The following is a 24145-nucleotide window of genomic DNA, read 5'->3' on the forward strand; positions in this document are numbered from 1 at the left end:
TGAGTCACCACGATCAGCCTAGAGTTATAATTTTATTTTATTTTTTTTGAGATGGAGTCTCGCCCTGTCACCCAGGCTGGTGTGCAGTGGTGCAATCTCGGCTCACTGAAACTGCCACCTCCTGGGTTCAAGCAATTCTTGTGCCTCAGCCTCCCGAATAGCTGGGATTACAGGTGCCCGCCACCACGCCCAGCTAATTTTTGTATTTTTAGCAGATAGTACCAAACATATATGTTGCTATCTTTTTCCTATATAAATTTTGTATTTTGAATTTTTAGGGTTTCACCATGTTGGCCAAGCTGGTCTTGAACTCTTGACCTCAAGTGATCTGCCTGCCTCAGCCCTTTTAAGATGTCTTTGCCATACCTGAAGTCATCACTATTTAATTTTGTTTCATTTGAGGTTGACTTGATTTAATCATCAAGCAGTATTTTTCAAGAAAGGAGTGCTGTATTCTCTGTGCTCTTACATGTCAGAGAACAACTGCTTGCTTCCTGTGTATTTGATTAACCACTTGGTTGGCATGGCAGAGACTGCTAATTGACACTCATTATTCCACCATCCTTTTTGAAAACTGTGCTGGCACACTGTTGCCCAAAATAAAGACCTTTCCTAACCTTTCTTGCAGTTAGATGTGGCCAAGACTAAGTTCTGCTCCAAACACCACCAAAAGTGTTGGGTAGTACTTGTAATTGGGAAAAGCACTTTTCTTCTTTCTCCCCTCCCTTTTCCTGATCCTTTCAATGTTATTTTAATGACGACAGCTCCAGCAGCCACCATGGACAGTGCCATTGAGACTAGAAACCAGGTGTGTTCATAGATAGGAAAGATCCTGGGTTGCCTTGGGTGAAGCCACCATACTAGTTCTAGACTGACTATTTCCATACTTCTTGTACCCAAGATTATAAATCCTTGTAGTTTAAGCCACTGTTATTAGCAGCCAAAAGAAATCTAACTGATACTGTTGGGTATAATACTTCTAGTTCACAACTTCCTACCGTCAAAACTTTGTAAACATTTTTCCATTGTCTTCTGGAATTGACAATAACTGAGAAGTCAAAATTCAGCCATCTTGAATTTTTTTCTCTTTGTATAGGTCATGTTTTTCTCTTTTTGGCCAGGATAACAACATAATTCTCCATCTTGAATTTTTTTCTCTTTGTATATAGGTCATGTTTTTCTCTTTTTGGCCAGGATACCAAAATAATTCTCTCCTTATTTTTGAAGTTAAAAACTACTAGGATATGGTCAATTTTAATCATTTCATATTTTTTTCCCTAGCATTTAGTGTGCCTGTCAATCTGCAAATACACATTTCATTTCAAAAGCTTTTGTCTGGATTTTATTTCTCAATACTTTTTCTGTTCCATTTGTTGAAGTCTCTATTTTAGGGATATCAGCTATTCTTACCTAGGACAGTCTTTTCAGAGTTACTTCTTTCGTTTATTTTTCTCCTATATTTGTAGATTTGCCATGTTATTTTTTTTTTTATCACGTTTAATACAGAAACTGCTATCCTCAGCTCCTATTTACTCTGATATCCAAGATTCTGCTCGGCCACCCCTAACACCTTTCTCATCTTAGATGGGGCCATTTTTATTTTTGTGTACACGTTTATGCATACACACACAAACTTCAGTTTGAGAATTAGGAACTACTCTTAATCTACTTTTCTATAATCCAACGACACAGAAAAGGAAGAGCTAAAATTGGACTGAGCACAGGCATTGCTGAGGTGTCCTTAAATGTCCTGTACCAAGACTGATCTCCCTAGTCAGGGATCCAGCCTACCTTCATGGGCTTTGGCTCTTGCCCTTAACTCAGAGTACCATTCAAAATGCCAACGCTTGTTGCCTCTGCTGAGGCTCAGCGCTGGTACGTAGGGTCTTCTCAAGGATTTTTCCTTGACTTTTTGCTTCCTATTTACCTCCTAGGTCTACTTCTCTAAAAGTATGAACGAGATATCGCAATATTTTGTAGGCTTCCTCTTTCCTTTGTCTTGTTTCTGGGATATGGGGCTGGGATTAGAAGCCTTGTCATATACAACTAGTATCTTCTCATTCTTTCTTTACCTTCCACTTTTTGATGTATTTGGTATAAAGCTACAGATACCCCTTTTTTGTCAGCTTCTTTCCATTTCTGCCTTCTTTCTTCAACCCACCATCTACTCTTCCCTTAATTTGGTTTTAGTGAAGAAAAAATCTGTGACCCTACTTCATTTTTACTCAGAAATCTCTAATTTATATTATTGTTGTTGTTGTTATTTAGAGACAGAGGCTCGCTCTGTCACCCAGGCTGGAATGCAGTGGCACAATCATGGCTCACTGCAACCTCAAACTCTTGGGCTCTCATGTGTTCCTCCTTTCTCAGCCTCCCAAGTAGCTAAGACTACAGGTGTGTGCCACCACACTCGGCTAACTTTTTTTTTTTTTTTGGGTAGAGGTGGGGGTCTTGCTATGTTGTCCAGGCTGGCCTCGAACTCCTGGCCCCAAACAATCTTCCTACCTTGGCAGCCCAAAGTGTTAGGATTACAGGAGTAATCCTAAGCCACTGTGCTTGCCATTTTACTTCTTTTAACATTTATTTCTAAGTACTTAACTCAATCTTTTACATTACTGACTCAGTTAAAAAGTTAAATTTATTTGGGAGGCCAAGGCGGGCAGATCATGAAGTCAGGAGTTCAAGACCAGCCTGGCCAACATGGTGAAACATCTCTACTAAAATACAAAAATTAGCCAGGCATGGTGGCGCACACCTGTAATCCCAGCTACTCAGGAGGCTGAGGCAGGAGAACTGCTTGAACCCAGGAAGTGGAGGTTGCAGTGAGCCGAGATTGCACCACTGCACTCCAGCCTAAAAGTAAAATTTAAATATTCTAAGATGAGATTCTAAACTAACAACAGCTGCACTTTTACTTCTGCTATTTCTAACAAAAGGAAGTAAAGGGAGGATACCCAGTTTCAATTCTTTTTATAAACTCAAGATACTAAGCAAAAAACACAAGATCATAAACTAAGCTCTTCCATGAATTTGTTACAACTACCTCCAAGAAAAAACAAAACAAAAAAAAAGGATGTATTTTCCCTCCTCAAATCTCATCTTTTACTATCTGCTCAATTTTCCAAGAAAGAACCCTAGAATCTTTCTTGTTTCCTCCCCTTTCCCACCTCCCACCACTATCAATTCTATACCTGGCACACAGAAACCACTCAATAATTATGACTGAATAAATTAATATAACCTATTTATCATACCTCCAAACTTCTCTCATATGATCTCTCTCCAGCCCCACTACCATACACCTGGTACAAGCTGATATCTAATACCAGGACTACACTAACAATCTATTATTGTTGCTTTACTTTCACCACTTATCTTTTTAAAATACTGACCTCACACTTAAAAATCTCTAGTCTCCCACTGCCGAAGAAAAGAGTTTAATAAACACTGTATTCAAAACCCTTCTTTTACAATTTGACCATAGATTTATTATTTCTCGAGTCAGTAGCATCTATCATCTCTACTTTGTTTCACACAGTTTCAATTACCCGCCCTCCCCAACCTCCCATCCATACATTCTAGCTACACATACCTTACATTCTAGCTACACAGGTTCACAAATATACCATATACTTTCATGCTTGCCTTCTACTCCAGGTAATATTCCTTGTCTAAAATAACTTTCTTCTTGTTCTGATCTATTTGAAAAGTTACCTCAATTCCTTCTAAGGAAATTAAATTGTGAGAACATATAAGCCATGGTGTTCAAATAACTCAACTACTTAAAGAGTAATTTAAGATTCAGGCCAGGCACGGTGGCTCACGCCTGTAATCCCAGCACTTTGGGAGGCCAAGATGGGTGGATCACGAGGTCAAGACATCGAGACCATCCTGGCCAACATGGTGAAACCCTATCTCTACTAAAAATACAAAAATTAGCTGGGCGTGGTGGCGTGTGCCTGTAGTCCCAACTACTCGGGAGGCTGAGGCAGAAGAATCCCTTGAACCCGGGAGGCAGAGGTTGCAGGGAGCCAAGATCATGCTACTGCACTCCAGCCTGGTGACAGAGCGAGACTCCGTCTCCAAAAAAAAAAAAGAGTAATTTAAGATTTAAATATTTTTAATTTCAGAGGGTGACATCAATAAGATGACTGACTAGAGACACCCAGCACTCATCCCCCTCATAAGAAAGAACCTAGGCATCACATAAACAGCTAAGATTCAGCTTGAGTGTCAACGGGAGCGTACTAGGGTGCAGCGAGAAACTGGAGATGCACGTGAGACTGAAGGGCAGCATGGAAGTACCTGGCCACTGCAGCCCTGTCTCCCCAACCCAGACTGGATCAGCCCAGAGTCAGGAGGGACTTCCCATTTCAGGGAAAAGGTAAGCAGAAGATCCCTACCAGCCCCCACTGCCACTGCAAACACCTACAGTCCTTACTACAGGAGAATCCCACAGTCCTTACAAGCCCCAAGCCCAGTTTGGAGAGCTGCCAGGAATTCATGCAGCTGCACTGCCCCAGATTAGGAGCACAAGGTGCACACTCCCCTCCCCCACCCAACCACTCCCTGTGAGAAAAGCTGCTGCAGCATGGTGCCATCTTGAGACCAGAGCCACCTCTGGAGTGCACCCTGCTCTGGAGGTTAGTAGCCACTGAACTTCTCTAGCACTGGGGCTCCATCTTCATTCCACCAAACTCACATGGGTGGCTGAAAACCACAACCCCAACACTGCAAATCCTGGGCCCAGGATCGGCTCTGGAGGTTAGTAGCCACTGAACTTCTCTAGCACTGGGGCTCCATCTTCATTCCCCCCAACTCACATGGGTGGCTGAAAACCACAACCCCAACTATGCAAAGCTGGGCCCAGTCCTGCACAGCAGGGAAACCAACCTCCCTTCCCCTCTGCTCCCCAACACTCTGCTCCCACTGCCACACTTCCAGTCAGAGGAACAGTCTGGCAGTCCCACCCAAGGCAAACCTGCCCTTGAGCCAGCGAAAACTGCTACATGCCCTCCAAGTGGAAGAGTGCCCCCCAAGTCTCTAAGCAGCTGATACATCCCTTGGGCTGGCAGAGAGGCTACACATCTGCACTCAGGTCCTGAGAAACAGCCCTACAGCACTCCCCCACTGCAGACATGCCCTTAGCTCTCCACCTGCAATCAAGGTCTAAGAAACAGTCCTGTCCCTGGGCACAGCAGGCTGCCCCTGGTAGGCATACCCTCAGCCCATCCAAGCAGCCATGAGCCCATGACTGGACCTGAGTAACAGCCCTGTGGGCCACCTCTAGCAAACATGTCACTTGTGGGCCTATGGAGGGCTCACTCCTGAGCCACACCCCTGAGCCAGCCAAGCAGTCTTGCGTCTGCATCCCAAACCTGAGAAAGTCCTGTGGGCCACCCCTAGTAGACAGATTCATTCCCAGGCTGGCTGAGCAGCCCTGTGCCTGCTCTTGGGCCTATGAAACAGCTCCATGTGGGGCATCTCCCACACCAGCCAAGAAGTTGTGCAGCCATGTCAACGGCCCGAGAAACAGCTCTGAGGGCCATCTATGGTGGACACACTCCTGAGCTCCCTGAGCAGCCTTGTACCCATGTCCCAAACCTGAGAAACAGCCCCACGGGCCATCTACAGCAGATACATACATCCACAGGCCAGCCAAGCAGAAGAGAAGGGAAAAGGTAAGGAAATATATTTAATGAAATAACAGCTGCAAATTTCCCAAATATTGGGAGAGAGATGGACATCTAGGTCCGGGAAGCTCAACGAACCTCAAATAGATGCAACCCAAATAGATCCTCTCCAAGGCAAAATATATTCGAATTGTCAAAAGACAAACACAAAGAAATTCTAAAAGCAAGAGAAAACATCAAGTCACATATAAGGGAATTCCCATTAGACTAATAACAGATTTCTCAGTAGAAACCTTATAGGCCAGCAGAGAATGAGATGATATATTCAAAATACTGAAAAGAAGGTGAGCTGAGCCGGTGGGTGAGCGGCGGCCACGGCATCCTGTGCTGTGGGGGCTACGAGGAAAGATCTAATTATCATGGACCTGCAACAGTTTCTTATGTGCCTGTCCCTGTGCACAGCCTTTGCCTTGAGCAAGCCCACAGAAAAGAAGGACCGTGTACATCATGAGCCTCAGCTCAGTGACAAGGTTCATAATGATGCTCAGAGTTTTGATTATGACCATGATGCCTTCCTGGGTGCTGAAGAAGCAAAGACCTTTGATCAGCTGACACCAGAAGAGAGCAAGGAAAGGCTTGGAAAGACTGTAAGTAAAATAGATGACGACAAGGACGGGTTTGTCACTGTGGATGAGCTCAAAGACTGGATTAAATTTGCACAAAAGTGCTGGATTTACGAGGATGTAGAGCGACAGTGGAAGGGGCATGACCTCAATGAGGACGGCCTCGTTTCCTGGGAGGAGTATAAAAATGTCACCTACGGCTGCGTTTTAGATGATCCAGACCCTGATGATGGATTTAACTATAAACAGATGATGGTTAGAGATGAGCAGAGGTTTAAAATGGCAGACAAGGATGGAGACCTCATTGCCACAAAGGAGGAGTTCACAGCTTTCCTGCACCCTGAGGAGTATGACTACATGAAAGATATAGTATTGCAGGAAATAATGGAAGATATAGATAAGAATGCTAATGGTTTCATTGATCTAGAAGAGTATATTGGTGACATGTACAGCCATGATGGGAATACTGATGAGCCAGAATGGGTAAAGACAGAGCGAGAGCAGTTTGTTGAGTTTCGGGATAAGAACTGTGATGGGAAGATGGACAAGGAAGAGACCAAAGACTGGATCCTTCCCTCAGACTATGATCATGCAGAGGCAGAAGCCAGGCACCTGGTCTATGAATCAGACCAAAACAAGGATGGCAAGCTTACCAAGGAGGAGATTGTTGACAAGTATGACTTATTTGTTGGCAGCCAGGCCACAGATTTTGGGGAGGCCTTAGTACGGCATGATGAGTTTTGAGCTGTGGAGGAACCCTCATTTCCTCAAAAGTAATTTATTTTTACAGCTTCTGGTTTCACATGAAATTGTTTGCGCTACTGAGACTGTTATTACAAACTTTTTAAGACATGAAAAGGCATAATGAAAACCATCCTGTCCCCATGCCTCCTCCTCTCTGAGGGACTGGAGGGAAGCCGTGCTTCTGAGGAACAACTCTAATTAGTACACTTGTGTTTGTAGATTTACACTTTGTATTATGTATTAACATGGCGTGTTTATTTTTGTATTTTTCTCTGGTTGGGAGTATGATATGAAGGATCAAGATCCTCAACTCATACATGTAGACAAACATTAGCTCTTTACTCTTTTTCAACCCCTTATATGATTTTAATAATTCTCACTTAACTAATTTTGTAAGCCTGAGATCAATAAGAAATGTTCAGGAGAGAGGAAAGGAAAAAAATATATGCTCCACAATTTATATTTAGAGAGAGAACACTTAGTCTTGCCTACCAAAAAATCCAACATTTCATAGGTAGTAGGGGCCACATATTACATTCAGTTGCTATAGGTCCAGCAACTGAACCTGCCATTACCTGGGCAAGGAAAGATCCCTTTGCTCTAGGAAAGCTTGGCCCAAATTAATTTTCTTCTTTTTCCCCCTGTAGGACAGACTGTTGCCTAATTTTGTCAAGCACAGCTGTGGTGGGAAGAGTTAGGGCCAGTGTCTTGAAAATCAATCAAGTAGTGAATGTGATCTCTTTACAGAGCTATAGATAGAAACAGCTGGAAAACTAAAGGAAAAATACAAGTGTTTTCAGGGCATATATTTTTTTCTGGGTGTGCATCTGTTGAAATGCTCACGACTTAATTATTTGCCTGTTGAAATCACTGTAAATACCCCCATCCGGTTCCTCTTCTTCCCAGGTGTGCCAAGGAATTAATCTTGGTTTTACTACAATTAAAATTCACTGCTTTCCAAAAAAAAAAAAAAAAAATTGAAAAGAAAAAGAAAAAAAACTGCCATCCAAGAATATTATATCCAGCAAAGCTATCTTTCAGAAATGAAGGAGAAATAAAACCTTTTATAGACAGGCAAAAACTCAGTAAATTCATCACCACTAAGCCAGCCTTATAAGAAATGCTCAAGGGAGTCTCACAGTTGGAAGTAAAAGGATGATAACCACCATCATAAAAACATGTGAAACTATAAAACTCACCAGTAGAGTTGATAAAGAAGAAAGAGAAAAGAACCAAATCTTATTACAGAAAACTACCCAACCACAAAAATAAATAATAAGAGAGGAAAAAAGAAAATAGAAAACAAGAAGAAAACAATTAATAAAATGACAGGAGAAGGCTTCACTTATCAATAATCACCTTGAATGTAAACGGATTAAATTCCCCATTTAATCAAAAAGGAGACTTTTCAACAGATACCACAGAAATGCTGAACTACGAACAACTTGGGATGAGTGCAGTGGCTCATGCTTGTAATCCCAGTGCTTTGGGAGACTGGGGAGGAACGATCACTTGATTCCAGGAGTTCAAGACCAGCCTGGGCAACACAGCAAAACTCTCTCTCTCTCTCTCTCTCTCTTTCTCTCTCTCTCTCTCTATATATATATACACACACACACATTAGCTGGGAATGGTGGTGCACGCCTATAGTCCTAGCCACTCAGAAGGCTGGAGCAGGAGGATTGCTTGAACCCAGAAGTTTGAGGTTACAGTGAGCTATGATCACACCTGTGCACTCTGGCCTGGGAGACAGTGAGACCCTGTCTAAAAAAACAAAACAGAATAAAACAAAAAAACATACAACTATACACAAATAAATTTAAAAACCGAGAGAAACTAGATAAGTTCCTGGACACATAACACCTACCAAGATTGAACCAGGAAGAAACAGAAAACCTGAACAGACCAATAACAAGCAACCAGATTGAATCAGTAATAAAAAGTCTCCCAAGCCGGGTGCAGTGGCTCACGCCTGTAATCCCAGCACTTTGGGAGGCCGAGGTGGGCAGATCACCTGAGGTCGAGAGTTTGAGACCAGCCTGACCAACATGGCGAAACCCCGTCTCTACTAAAAATACAAAATTAGCCGGGTGTGGTGGTGCATGCCTGTAATTCCAACTACTGAGGAGGCTGAGGCAGGAGAATCACTTGAACCTGGGGGGCGGAAGTTGCAGTGAGTCGAGATCACACCATTGCACTCCAGCCTGGGCCAACAAGAGCAAAACACCATCTCAAAACAAAACAAAACAAAAAGTCTCCCATAAAAGAAAAGTCCAGGACTGGATGGCTTCACAGCTGAATTTTACTGAACCTTTAGGGAAGAATTAATATCAATTTTTCTCAAACTATTCCAAAAAATTGAAAGAGACTGATTCTTCCTAACTCATTCTATGAGGCCTAGATAACCCTGAAACCAAAACTAGACAAGAACACAACAAAAAGAAGAAAACTGCAGGCTAATATATTCGATGCACATATACATAAAAATTCTCAACAAAATATTAGCAACCCAAATCTAACAACACATCAAAAAGATAATAAATCATGATTCAGGGGAATTTATCTGAGGAATGCAAGGACGGTTCAACAAATACAAATCAATAAACATCATACATCACACCAATAGAATGAAAGACAAAAACCATATGGTCATCTTGACAGATGCAGAAAAAGCATTTGATAAAAGTCAACATTCTTTCATGATTAAAACCTCTCAAATTAGGGATAGAAGGAAAATATCTCAACATAATAAAGGCCATATATGGCAAACCCAAAGCTAACATCATACTGACTAGGAAAAAGCCAAGTGTTTCCTCTGACTACTAGAACAAGACAAGGATGCCTACTTTCACAACTCTTATTCAACATACTACTGAAAGTCCTAGTTGGAGCAATTAGTCAAGAGGAAGAAATAATAGGCAACCAAGTTGAAAAGGAGGAAGTCAAAATGTCTATTTGCAGATGACACAATCTTATATATGGAAAAACCTAAAGACTATACCAAAAACTCTTAGAACTGATAAATGAAATCAGTATAATTGCAAGATACAGTATCAATATACACAAATCATTAGCATTTCTAAACACAAACAATCAACTAGCTGAAAATGAAATAAAAAAGGCAATCTTATTTACAACAGCAACAACAAAAGAATACCTAGGAATAAATTTAAACAAGGAGGTGACAGACGTCTACAGGAAAACTATAAAATGCTGATTAAAGAAACTAAAGAGGATGCAAACAAATGAAAGACATCTCATGCATACGGATCAGAAGAATATTACTAAAGTGACCCCACAAACCAAAGAAATCTACAGAGTCAATGCACATGTCAAAATAACAATTACTTTCTTCATAGAAACAGAAAAAACAATCCCAAAATACATATGGAACTACAAAAGCCTCTGAACAGCTGAAGCAATCCTGAGCATAGAGGAGGGATCACACCACCAGACTTCAAAATATACTACAAAGCCGTAGTAACCAAAACAGCATAGTACTGGCATAAAAACAGACACATAGATCAGTGGAACAGAATAGAGAACCCAGAAATTAATCAATCCATGTATCTACAGTTAACTGATTTTTGACAAAGGTGTCAGGAACACTCACTGAGGAAAGGATAGTCTCTTCAATAAATACTTCTGGGAAAACTAGATATGCAGAAGAATGAAACTAGATGTCCATCTCTCATCCTATACAAAAATCAACCCCAAAATGAATGAAAGACCTAAATGTAAAACCCAGAACTACAAAACTATTAAAAGAAAACATAGCAGAAATGCTTCAGGGCATTGGTTTCTGGGAAAAGATTTTATGAATAAGTCCTCAAAAATATAGGCAACAAAAGCAAAAATAAACAAATGAGATTATATAAAAACAAAAAGCTTTTGCACAGCAAAGGAAACAATCAACAGAGTAAAAAGATAACCTATAGACTAGGAGAAAATATTTGCAAACTATTCATGGGACAGGGAATTAATAGCCAGAATATATAAGGAACTCAAACTTTTTTTTTTTTTTTGAGACGGAGTTTTGCTCTCATTGCCCAGGCTAGAGTGCAGTGGTGCAATCTCGGCTCACTGCAACCTCCACCTTCCAGTTTGAAGAGATTCTCCTGCCTCAGCCTCCCAAGTAGCTGGGATTACAGGCGCCCACCACCATGCCCAGCTAATTTTTTTGTATTTTTAGTAGAGATGGGGTTTCGCCATGTTGGTCAGGCTGGTCTCGAACTGCTGACCTCGTGATCCACCCGCCTTGGCCTCTCAAAGTGCTGGGATTACAGGCATGAGCCACCGCACCCGGCCCAGAACTCAAACTTTTTAACATCAAAAAACAATCCAATTTAAAGACGGGCAAAAAATCTAAAGACATTTCTCAAAAGAAGACATACATATGGCAAATAAATATATTTAAAAATGCCCAACATCACTAATTGATATGGTTTGGCTCTGTGTTCCCACCCAAATCTCATCTTAAATTGTAGTTTCCACAATCCCCGTGTGTCATGGGAAGGACCTGGTGGGAGGTAACTGAATCATTGGGGTGGTTTCCTTCATGCTATTCTTGTGATAGTAAGTTCTCACAAGATCTGACAGTTTTATAAAGGGCTTCACCCTTTGCTTGGTTCTCATTCTTCTCTCTCCTGCTGCCATGTGAAGAAGGATGTGTTTGCTTCCCCTTCCATCATGATTGTAAGTTTCCTGATGCCTCCCCAGCCATGCTCAACTGTGAGTCAATTAAACCTCTTTCCTTTATAAATTACCCAGGCTCAGGTATGTCTTTATCAGCAGCGTGAGAACGAACTAATACACTAATCATCAGGGAAATGCAAATCAAAACCATAATGAGATACCATCTCATCAACTTAAAATGGCTACCGTCAAAAAAACAAGAAAATAACAAATGCTGGTGAGAATGCAGAGAAAAAGGAACTCTTACACATTTGGTAGGAATGTAAACTAGTACAGCTACTATGGAGAAGAGCATGGAGATTTCTCAAAAAACTACTAATAGAACTACCATATGATCCAGCAATCCCACCACTGGGAATTTTATCCAAAGGAAAGAAAATCAGTATATTGATGCGACATCTGCACCCCATGTTTATTGCAGCACTATTCACAATAGTCAAGATATGGAATCAACCTAGATGCCCAACAACAGATGAATGGATAAAGAAAATGGGGTCTACAGACAGTGGAATACTGTTTTGCCATAAAAAGAATCAAATCCTGTAATTTGCAGCAACATGGATGGAACTGGAGGACATTATGTTAAGCGAAATAAGCCAGGAACAGAAAGTTAAACCCTGCATGTTCTCACTCATACGTAGAAGCTAAAAAGCTGATCCATAGAAGTAAAAAGTAGAACAGAGGATACCAGAGACTGGGAAGGGCATAAGGAAGAGAGAGATGGGAAGAGATTTGTGAAAGGTTACAAAATCACAGCTAGACAGGAAGAATAAGTTCTAGTGTTCTATACCACTGTTGGCTGACTATAGCTAACAATAATATATAGTTGCAAATAGCTACAAGAAATAATGTTTGAAATAATGTATATGTCAATTACTCTGAACTGATCACTATACATTATATGTACTGAAACATCATTATGTACCCCTCAAATATGTACATTATGTGTCAATTAATAAAAGTAGTTTTTTAAAATAATGTAATTGAATTGAGCAAAATGAAACATGTATCTGTCCTGGACCCATGTACTATAAACAGGCAAACTATTAAAAGTTATTTCATGTCAGGCATGGTGGCTCACTCTTGAAATCCCAGCACTTTGGGAGGCCGAGGTGGGCAGATCACTTGAGGTCAGGAGTTCGAGACAAGCCTGGCCAACATGGTGAAACCCCATCTCTACTAAAAATACAAAAATTAGCCAGGCATTGTGGTACGCACCTGTAATCCCAGCTACTTGAGAGACTGAGGCACAAGAATCACTTGAACCTAGGAGGCAGAGGTTGCAGCCAGCCAAGATTGCAACATTGCATTTCGATCTGGGCAACAGATCATGACTCTTGTCTCAAAGAAAAAAAAAAAAGTTATTCCAATATATAAAAACAACAACCAAATTTCCAAGAGAATACAAAAAGGCAGACTAAACACGGGTATCTAACTTTACTACCTTACAATATCTAACTGAAATGACAGCAAAGGCATATGTACATGAGAACAGAGAAAACAGGGAAAATAACAACAAAAATGAAGCTTGAAAGAAGATATGTGACTTGTAACTGACCAAGCAGATCTGAGACAGCAGACAGCAATAGTACAGAAAGGAGAACACTAACCTAATTTATGCAATAAAATCAAGTTTCAGGGATTCATGGTTTAAGCATCCCCTGGAAACGGGAATAAAGTTAGTCCCATCTTTAGGCAGACTAGTTGAAAGCTGTTAAAATAAAAGATCCATTTTCTCTCACACCATGCCAATGAGTGACTATTTCTCTATGACCCTGCAGATGACTGGAAGTCAAACATGTATCTTTATGAATGGTAAATAAAATATCAATTGAAAGAGCTGAACCTGTTTGTCCCTGGGAAACAGAAACTGTGGAAAAGGGGCTCTACGGCCGCTATTTTCCTAAATTTTGTATAACTATCTCTGAAAACATCTATCTGCAGAACTTTGATAAAAACTACAAATTGAAACCAGTTTTAAATTTCAATTTCCCAATAGTTATAGCTTCAGTAAACTGGAGTTCTTACCATCATAAATATGATGGAATTATGCAATATATTCCAACATTTCCATTTAACATATTGGACAGCCACTTTCATAGATTTCGTATGCAAATCTGCCTGCTTGCTAAAAGTACTTCTGGTACTTTTGCAGTCATTTACAGATATGCACAAAGCAGAAAAAAATCTGAGGTTCCCAACACGCATGTTCCCAGCAAAAGCTGAACAAGATGACACTATCTTCTTAAATAAGACAGCCATTACACCATAAACAAGGGTCCTTTTTGTGGTGCAGTGCCATGTTTTTGGCTTTTTTTTACTTTTTGTTGGGATTTTGTTGTTTTATTTTATTTTATTTTTGAGACAGTCTAGCTCTGTTGCCCAGGCTGGACTGCAGGGGCGTGATATCAGCTCACTGCATCCTCCACCTCACAGATTCAAATGATTATCCTGTCTCAGCCTCCTGAGCAGCTGCAATGACAGGTGCACGCCACCACGTCTGGCTAATTTTTTTTGTATTTTTAGTAGAGACAAGGTTTCACCAAGTTGGCCAGGCTGGTCTTGAACTTCCAACCTCCAGTAATTCACCCGCCTCAGCCTCCCAAAGTGCTGGAATTACAGGTGTAAGCCATCGCACCCGGCCTAGATGTTGTTGTTTAAAAATGCCCCCCCTGGACCGGGCGCGGTGGCTCATGCCTGTAATCCCAGCACCTTGGGAGGCCAAGGCAGGCGGATCACGAGGTCAAGAGATTGAGACCATTCTGGCCAACATGGCAAAACCCCATCTCTACTAAAAATACAAAACTTGGCTGGGCACAGTGGCACGTGCCTGTAATTCCAGCTACTTGGGAGGCTGAGGCAGGAGAATCGCTTGAACCAGGGAGTCAGAAGTTGCAATGAACTGAGACTGCGCCACTGCACTCCACCTGGCGAACCAGGGAGTCAGAAGTTGCAATGAGCTGAGATTGCGCCACTGCACTCCGGCCTGGCGACAGAGTGAGACTCTGTCTCAAACAAACAAACAAACAAAAAATGCCCCCCAAGTGTAGTGCTGAAGTGCGGTCTAGTGCTCCTAAGTGCAAGAACGATTTAATGTGTCTTACAGAGAAAATACTGTGTTAGGTAAGTTTCATTCAGACATGAATTATAGTGCTGTTGGTTGTGAGTTCAATGTTAACAAAATTAACAATAAAATTAAATAAGGTGTCTTTAAATAGAAACACATATGAAACAAGGTTATGTATTGATCACTGATGACAAAAATGTTGTGACCAGTGGCTCACAGGAACTCAACTCTGTATTTCCTCTAAGAGCAATGCTTCACTATTGGCTAATTCAGTGTTTGCAGCGACCTTATATTAACACAGCTGTGAACAATGAGAATTTGCTGTAATTGGATTTACAGAGCGGGCTTGCAATTAGCTGCAAGAAGGTAGATGGAAAGTTAATGAAGTAGAAATGAGGACTGAATTGTGTTTCCTGAGTTTTCTCCTCCTATGGTTACAGAGGCCAATTTAAAATTAGGATATGTGGCTTTAAATATTATTCTTGATACCAGGTCATTTTAAAAATGATGAACATATGACTGGACACCAAATCTTACGATTTTATGTAACATCATTAACATGTCCAGATCATCAATTCATGATTGATAAAACTACTAAGCCAACTGGCCTAAACCACCTAGAAACTGGAGAATGCAATATAATTTAACAGCCACTACCTCTAACGTTATTTTAATCTGAGGAAATTTTCTGTAAGTCAGGAAACCAATGTTTCAATTTGTAGTCTATTCAAATCCACATCACAGAGAAAAGTACTTAATAAACATATTGCAACTACTATTTAAGCCGGAATGATGAGCTAAGCTATGTATAGCTCATACATTTCATTACTGCTTAAATATTTTCAGCAATATAACACACAGAAGGTGCTCAATAAATACAATACCTTTCTCTTCTCCCAAGGTGCTCATCAAATACAGTACCTTTCTCTTCTCCCTTTCACAGTGCAAAACATTGCTATCTACTCCCACTTCTCCATCTCCTCTCTTTAATGCAATCATCTTTTGCTCCCAATACTCCACTGAAAGCTCTCTTTGAGGACACCAGCGACTTCCAGTCGCTAAATGCAATGGTCAGGTCTCAGTTGCTTATCTTATTCAATCTACTGGTAGTATAAAGCACAGCTGATTATGTTCTCTTCTCCTGGAACACTTTATTCACTTAGCTTCTGGGAAACCACTCTCTTCAGTTTGTTCCTCTTTATTCACTCCTTCTCAGTTTCTTTGCTAGTTTTCCTCTTCTCCCTGAGCTCAGTTTTTGCACATCTCTATCTTCACACAGTCCCTTGGTGATCACATCTAATATCTTGGTTTAAATACCATGTATAAATCAGTGTAATTGGACTGTTTGTAACTCAAAGGATAAAATGCTTGAAGGCCTGGTTTAAAATTAAATAAATAAATAAATACCATGCATCTATAGATGACTACTGTATGACTACTATTAGATTATACCTATAACCTCACCTGTTCCTATATCCACTACATTAGAAAAAGTCAAACAAGTTTCCTTACTTGAGGACTTCTTAGAGCCTTTTAACACGTTACTCTGCATTATAAATATCCAATAGAAGATTATGTACACATTATTGGCTGGGTGCAGTGGCTCACACCTGTAATCCCAGCACTTTGGGAGGCCGAGGCAGGCGGATCACGAGGTCAGGAGACCGAGACCATCCTGGCTAACACGGTGAAACCCCATCTCTACTAAAAATACAAAAAATTAGCCGGGCGTGGTGGCGTGCGCCGTAGTCCCAGCTACTTGGGAGGCTGAGGCAGGAGAATGGTGTGAACCTGGGAGGCGGAGCTTGCAGTGAGCCGAGATTGTGCCACTGCACTCCAGCCTGGGTGACACAGCCAGGCTCCATCTCAAAAAAAAAAAAAAGTAAAAAAAGAACATTATGTACACATTATTTCTTACATTTACTTAGAACAGAATCCTTTCCTCATGATGCATCTTGTGAAGCATACTACTGACTAAGCCACTAAATATAGCATACTTAGACATCTCTCAAGTAGTTCTAACTTCTTACAGCACACACAAATTATGTAAAAATAAGCAAGCTTCTCCTGATTAGAGATAATAATTGGGTTTGAGGTATTCAAGTCATTTTACTGCATTAGAGGAAAAGTTGCCTCAAAATTTTCCTTATGCAGAGATAAATTTATATCTCTCTTAAAATACATTCATCTGTATTAATTACATACTCTAAGTGAACACAGAATAAATGCGTGTCATTTCTTCTGCCTCAAACAACTTAATATAATAAGCATATGTTGTCATTAATCTTTTTCCAGACTAAATGTTCTCAGCTCCTTCACCTGTTCTTCATATAACATGATTTCCAGGCCCCTCACCATCCAGGTTCTTTTTCTCATCAGATAAGATCTAAGTAATTCCTGGAATCCAGTTAGTCAACAAAATAATGTATTTGAAGAATGCAAAACATTGGAGCTATAACTTCTTGTGATAAGGATATGATCACATGGTCATGTAGCCTACGCCTATACTCACTTTTTTATTTTTAGCAGCCATGACATTAGTTAATATTCTTTCTGAAAATAAAGGTGTATTACACACACCCACCACATATATACTCATCCATATACATATATACTTTACGTCCACTAAGAGGGCCTAGAAACAAAGACTCCTCGGTAGCAATAAGCACACCTAACACCTAGATCTCTAAATACCACTTCATAGTAAAAGAAATCAACACTGCTTAGAGAAACGTCTTATTCTAGGGCTGGCACAGAGATAGTACCAGATGATTGTGGAATATCTTGTTGGATCAGAAAGTAAGAAAATGCTCAAAGAATCATAGAGACATTGGCAAAACGATAAAACAAGAATCCATAAGTCCATACTGAAACGAATAAATAAGTGAATAAAGAGGTAGAAGCTTTTCTTTATCACAGAAGTCATCTAATAAATATAAAAGAAATTACAAAATTAGAAAAATCACCATTTGGCATCCATCTTGATAATAATGGATTCACACAAGAATCATCAATAGATGTTAAAATTAATGGGTAAGTTTGAGAGTAGTAGGATACTAACATAATTTAAAAGTATCTAGCCATGGTATGTATTAATTACAGAGAATAAAAGAGTGACTTTACCTTGTAGAAACCTGGCAGATACCTCCTTAACTAAATTATAAAAGTTATCATCCCCAGTAACAGGAGAAATAACAGTATTTGCCTCCTCATATAATGCACTGGAAAGTACACAACATCATGTCTGTGGTATTCCTGCCTAAAGTACGTAACCCAGGGCCAGGCGCCTGTAATCCCAACACTTTGGGAGGCTGAGGCAGGTGGATCACTTGAGGTCAGGAGTTTGAGACCAGCCTGGCCAACATGGTGAAACCCTGTATCTCCTAAAAATACAAAAATTAGCTGGGCATGGTGGCGGGCACCTGGTCCTAGCTACTTGGGAGGCTGAGGCAGGAGAATTGCTTGAACCTAGGAGGCGGAGGTTGCAGTGAGCCAAGCTGGCGCCATTGCATTCCAGCCTGGGCCACAAGAGCGAAACTCTGTATCAAAAATAAAAAATAAAAATAAAGTACATAACCCAAATCTAATTATGAGGAAAAATCAACCAATCTCAAATTGAAGGTCATTCAGCTGGGTGTGGTGGCTCATGCCTTTAATCCCAGAATTTTGGGAGGCCAAGGTGGGTGGATCATCTGAGGTCAAGAGTTTGAGACCAGCCTGGCTAATATGGCAAAACCCCGTCTCTACTAAAAATACAAATATTAGCCAGGTGCAGTGGTGTGTGCCAGTAGTCCCAACTACTTGGGAGGCTAAGGCAGGAGAATCACTTGAACCAGGGAGGTGGAAGTTGCAGTGAGCCAAGATTGCGCCACTGCACTCCAGCCTGGACAACAGAGCAAGACTTCGTCTCAAAAAAAAAAAAAAAATTGAAGGTCACTCTACAAAATAACCAGCCTCAACAGTTTTTAAAATGTCAATTTCATGAAATACAAACATAGGTTCAAGTGTTTCTGTGTAAAAGAAACTAGAGAGATGTGACAACTAAACACAGAATGTGATCCTGAATTTTCTTCTGCAATAAAGTACAGTATTGTGATAACTGGTAAAATGTGAGTATCTGTAGATTAGAAAACAGTACTATAGATGTTAATTTCCTGATTTTGATAACTGTACTGTCTTTATGAAGAAGAACAATCTTATATTTAGGAAATAAAAACTCAGTAGCGGTAAAGGAGTATCATGACTCAAATGAGTCAGGAAAAAAGTAATACATATGTACCTATATATATATATATCAAGAAAGAAAATGATAAAGCAAATATAGTGAAATGTTAAAATATAGGTAATCTGGGTGAAGGGTATACAGGAATTCTTTATTATTGTACTTTTTTAAAATCTAAAATTACATCAAAATAAAAAGAACATAAATGATAAGCTTAACTCCATTTTAAAATACCTCCTTTATCACGTTAATTTCCTATATACCAACTATTGACTTAATACTCATACAACCTTCCTCTCATAATTTCATTTAATGTGGTTGTAATGGGTGGGGATAAGAAAACTAGCCCGGTGCTTCAATTTTACCAATTCATATAATCTGCTTCCATCAGAAGAAAAGCTAAAGGTCATTCCAGTTGCCTATCATCAATGAAGAGACAGGTTAAGCCCATCTCAAGTCCATTTCACCTACAGAGATTTTCAACAGTCCTTAATATCTACTATATGCAAGGTTAAGTTAAATTACCATTCAATATACGATCATAGTAGTATTTTCAGTCAATGTTGCAAATATTTTCCAAAGACGATAAAAACTGAATTATTATACCCTTAAGGAAATAAACACTTCTCATTAATCTATTAATCTCCCTTAGAAATTATACAGACATATTTTGCACACATACACACACACACACACACACACACAAAGTTTTGCTGTCAATAAGAATTGGGTTTATAGCTGAGCCCGGTGGCTCATGCCTATAATCCCAGCACTTCGGGAGGCTGAGGTGGGTGGATCACCTGAGCTCAGGAGTTTGTGACGAGCCTGGCCAACATGGTGAAACCCCATCTCTACTAAAAATACAAAAATTACCCAGGCATGTTGGCAGGTTCCTGTATTCCCAGCTATTTGGGAGGCTGAGGTAGGAGAATCGTTTGAAGCCGGGAGGCGGAGGTTGCAGTGAGCCAAGATCGCTCCACTGTACTCCAGCCTGGGTGACAAAGAGAGACTCCATCTCAAAAAAAACAAAAAACAACGAACTGGGTTTATATAGGAAAATGCAATTATTTGCTTACCTTTTAACTCATCATACATGCCTACATTTCTTTCAAGGGAAACAGGAATGTTGACAATGAACCTAAACACATTCAGCCAATCAAACCTATAGTCTACTCTGGTTCTGGCTATACAATGCTTATGCACCCTAAATACAAATTTAGGATTTAAAAATAATAAAAATCAAAATGGTACTTTTTATATTTTCCGTTTAAATTTTACTTCAAAACTCAATATACAAGAGTTCCCACTTCTAGACATGATGGGGGTAATGAGAACCAGATTATTCTTCTTCATTTAAAAACTAAAAAGTTAGAAAAAAAAGTGAAACATTTTCAGATATTGGGTAACTGACAGCACATCCCTGAAAGAGTGGAAACAAAAAGTGAGCCCTATGACTGTCCAAGTGTGCTGTCTGCAAAGTTTCCAGGATGCAGTGCTAGAAGGGGAAAACCAAACCCCAGAAGTACCCCTACACTGAGAAGCTAGATTTGAGTATTCAGAGACACCAAGGCGGCTAGAATTCCTAGAGCAAAGTATCCAAAGAGGAGAGAGCTGCACAAAGAGAGTTCTGTAGCTCTGTAGAGGATTCCCCTTAAGTCTTCAGTTGAATACTGATTGGCATATGCAATGCAGGAAAAATTACCTGAAGCAAGGGAAAGAATCACCAAAAGGAGCAGGAAGACCAATTACAGCTTCAAACAACATAAAATACAAAATGTCTGGCATTCAAACAAAAATTAGCAGGTATATAAATAAACAGGAAAATATAATTCATGATGAGGAGACAGAATCAGACCCACAAATGACAAAGATGATAGGACTTGTAAACAAGGATATTGAAACATCTATTTTTAAAAACATTGCTAAAAGAAATTAAAGACTCAAATAAATGAAAAGAAATCCCACGTTCATGGATTGAAAAACTTAATATTGTTAAAATTTCCATACTACCCAAAGCAATCTACAGATTCAGTGCAATCCCTATCAAAATCCCAAGAGCATTTTTGGCAGAAATAGAAAAACTCATACTAAAATATATATTGAATCTTAAGGGACCCCAAATAGCCAAAGCAATTTTTAAAAAGAACAACAAATTTGGAGGACTCACACTTCCTGATTTCAAAACATATTACAAAGCAGTAATCATAACAGTGTGATACTGGTATAAAGAGAAATCAACAAATGTAATAAAGGCCCTAGAAATAAATCCTCACATATGTGGTCAAATAATCTTCAACAAGGGTACCAAGACCACTCAATAGGAAAAGAACAATCTCTTCAAAAAATGGTACTGGGAAAATGGGATACAACAAAAAGAATGAAGGTGGACCTTTATCTTACACCCTCTACAAAACTTACCTCAAAATGGATTAAACACCTAAACATAAGAAATAAAACTAAAAAACTCCTAGAAGAAAACACAGGAGAAAGCTTCATAACATCTAACTTGGCAATTATTTCTTGGCTGTAACACCAAAAGTATAGGCAACAAAAGCAAACATAGACAAATGGGACTACATCAAACTTAAAACCTTTTGTTCATCAAAAGACACAAAAGGCATATATTTTTCTCCCCTGCAGAATGAGAGAAAATATTTGCAAATCATAAATCTGGTAAGGGGTTGATATTCAGAATATATAGATGACTCCTACAACTCGGTAACAAAAAATCAAATAACCTGATTTAAAAATGCGCAAAGGATTTGAATGGGCATGTGCCCAAAGATGATATACAAATGGCCAACTAGCACACAAAAAGATGCTCAACATCACTAATTACCAGAAAAGTACAAATCAAAACCACAAGATAACACCTTACATCCATTAGGATGGCTATCATAAAAAAAAAAAAAAAAAAAAAAAACAGAAAATAAATATTGATGAAGATGTGGAACAATTGGAGCCTTTGTGCACTGTTGGTGCAACTGTAAAATGGTACAAAAAGATTAAAAATAGAACTATCATATGATTCAGCAATCACATTTCTGTGTATATATCCAAAACAATTGAAAGCAGAGTCTCAAAGAGATATTTACATACTCATATTCATAGCAGCACTATTCACAATACGCAAGAGGTGGAAGCAGCCCAAATGTCCATCAAAGGATGAACAAAACAGTACATACATATGATAGGATATTATTCAACCTTAAAAGGGGCAAATCTAAGAGTCTTTAAAAAATTATATGTATATAAAATGTATGTGTGTTTAAATCTCTTTAAAAGAGAACTGACTAAAGCTAAAAGATCAACAATATTGTTTGGGATTTATAATATACAGCACAAATAACAGCACAAAGTTTCAGAAAGGGGAAACAGTATACTGTTAAAAGGTTCTCATAAAATATATGAAGTAGTTTTTTTACTCAAAAGTAGACTGTGATAATGATGTATACTAGCTACTACAAACAAAACTACAAGAAAAAAGAGTTACAGGCAAGTCAAAAAAGGTTATAAAGTCATAAAAATACTCAAAGAATCCAAAAAAGGTAAAAAGAACAGATGAAACAACAAATAGCAAGATGGCAGATTTAAACCCAATAATATCAATAATCACATTAAATATAAATGGTCTAAATTAAAAGGCAGAGATTAGGAAACTGGATATTAAAAAGCAAGATCCAAGACCCAAAAGCAAGACCTATTTTTATGTGTATCTGTCAGAAACTCACTTAAATATAAACATAAAAAGGTAGAAAGTAAAAAGATGGAAAAAAATACCATGTTAACACTAATGAAAAGAAAGTCCGAATGGCTATACAAAGTAGATTTCAGAGCAAAACATATTACTAGGATTAAAGAGGTCCATTTCACAATGATAAAGGGATCCAATTGACCAAGTAATCATAACAATCATAAATATGCATGCACCTAGCAACAGAACTTCAAAATATATAATGCAAAAATTTAAAGAATCACAAGGAGAAATCGGCAAGTCCACATTTATAGAGATTCAATACCATTCTTTCAAAAATTGATAAAACAAGTAGACAAAATCAACAAGAATATATAGAAGACTTGAACAATTCTATCAACCAACTTGACCTGACTTTTTTTTTTTTTGAGATGGAGTCACCCAGGCTAGAGTGCAATGGTGCGATCTCACTGCAACCTCCACCTCCCAGGTTCAAAGGATTCTTCTGCCTCAGCCTCCTGAGTAGCTAGGACTACAGGCACACACCACCATGCTCAGCTAATTTTTTGTATTTTTAGTAGAGACGAGGTTTCAACGTTGGCCAGGCTGGTCTCGAACTCCTGATCTGAAATGATCCCCCTGCCTCGGCCTCCCAAAGTGCTGGGATTACAGGCATGAGCCACTCCACCCAACCTTGATTGACATTTATAAATTACTCCATCCAATATCCTTTTCAAGTGTGAATGAATCATTTGCCAAGGCAGACCATAATCTGGGCCATAAAACAAGTCTCAGTAAATTAAAAATGATTCAAAATATACAATGTATGTTCTTTGACCAGAGCGAAATCAAGTTAGAACTAAGGAAACAATATCTGAAAAATCCCGAAATATTTGGAAACTCATCTACATACTTCTAAATAACCAGTGGAGTCAAAGAAATCACAAAGGAATTTATCGAGGATTCTGAACTTGAATGAAAATGAAAACATATCAAAATTTGTGAGATGTAGTCAAAACACTATTTAGGGGAGAATTTTAGAGAATTAAACACTCATTTTCCAGAAGAATAAATGTTTCAAATTATGAGCTAAGCTTCCAACTTAAGATTCTAGCAAATCAAGAGCAAATAAAATGCAAAATAAACAGTAGAAACAAAAATAATAAAGACGAATAGAAACCAGTCAAATTGATGAAAGAAGATCAACACAGAAAACCAAAAACTGGTTCTTTGAAAGGATCAATAAAATAGATCAATAAACCTCTATCCAGGAGAATAGGACTGAAAAGAAAAAAGACATCAGAGTCAAAATGAGAGAGAGGACAGCACTATATGTCTTACAGATATTAAAAAGATTAATAAGAAAATGTAATGAGTAACTTTATGACAATGAATTTAACAACTTTAGATTAAACGAACAGATTCCTAGGAAAATACAAACTATCAATGCTAATTCAAGAAGAAATA

At 39.1% G+C, this 24145-nt stretch overlaps 2 protein-coding genes across 12 annotated transcripts in view; one reads left to right on the forward strand and one right to left on the reverse strand.

Moving 5' to 3' along the window:
- Positions 1-24145, reverse strand: part of PHTF2 (putative homeodomain transcription factor 2) — a 160691-nt gene that overhangs the window by 130218 nt on the left and 6328 nt on the right. The window lies entirely within an intron of this gene.
- Positions 5962-7944, forward strand: LOC100436641 (calumenin-like). Its single transcript, XM_054559601.2, has one exon. It carries the CDS (start codon positions 6053-6055, stop codon positions 6998-7000), a length of 948 nt encoding a protein of 315 aa, XP_054415576.1. The 5' UTR covers positions 5962-6052; the 3' UTR covers positions 7001-7944.

The sequence above is a fragment of the Pongo abelii genome, chromosome 6 (assembly GCF_028885655.2).
Source record: "Pongo abelii isolate AG06213 chromosome 6, NHGRI_mPonAbe1-v2.0_pri, whole genome shotgun sequence".
Taxonomy (NCBI): domain Eukaryota; kingdom Metazoa; phylum Chordata; class Mammalia; order Primates; family Hominidae; genus Pongo; species Pongo abelii.

Bases quoted from the DNA above. Each gene is read 5' to 3' on its own strand.
- LOC100436641 (XM_054559601.2), top strand. From the start codon at position 6,053: ATGGACCTGCAACAGTTTCTTATGTGCCTGTCCCTGTGCACAGCCTTT.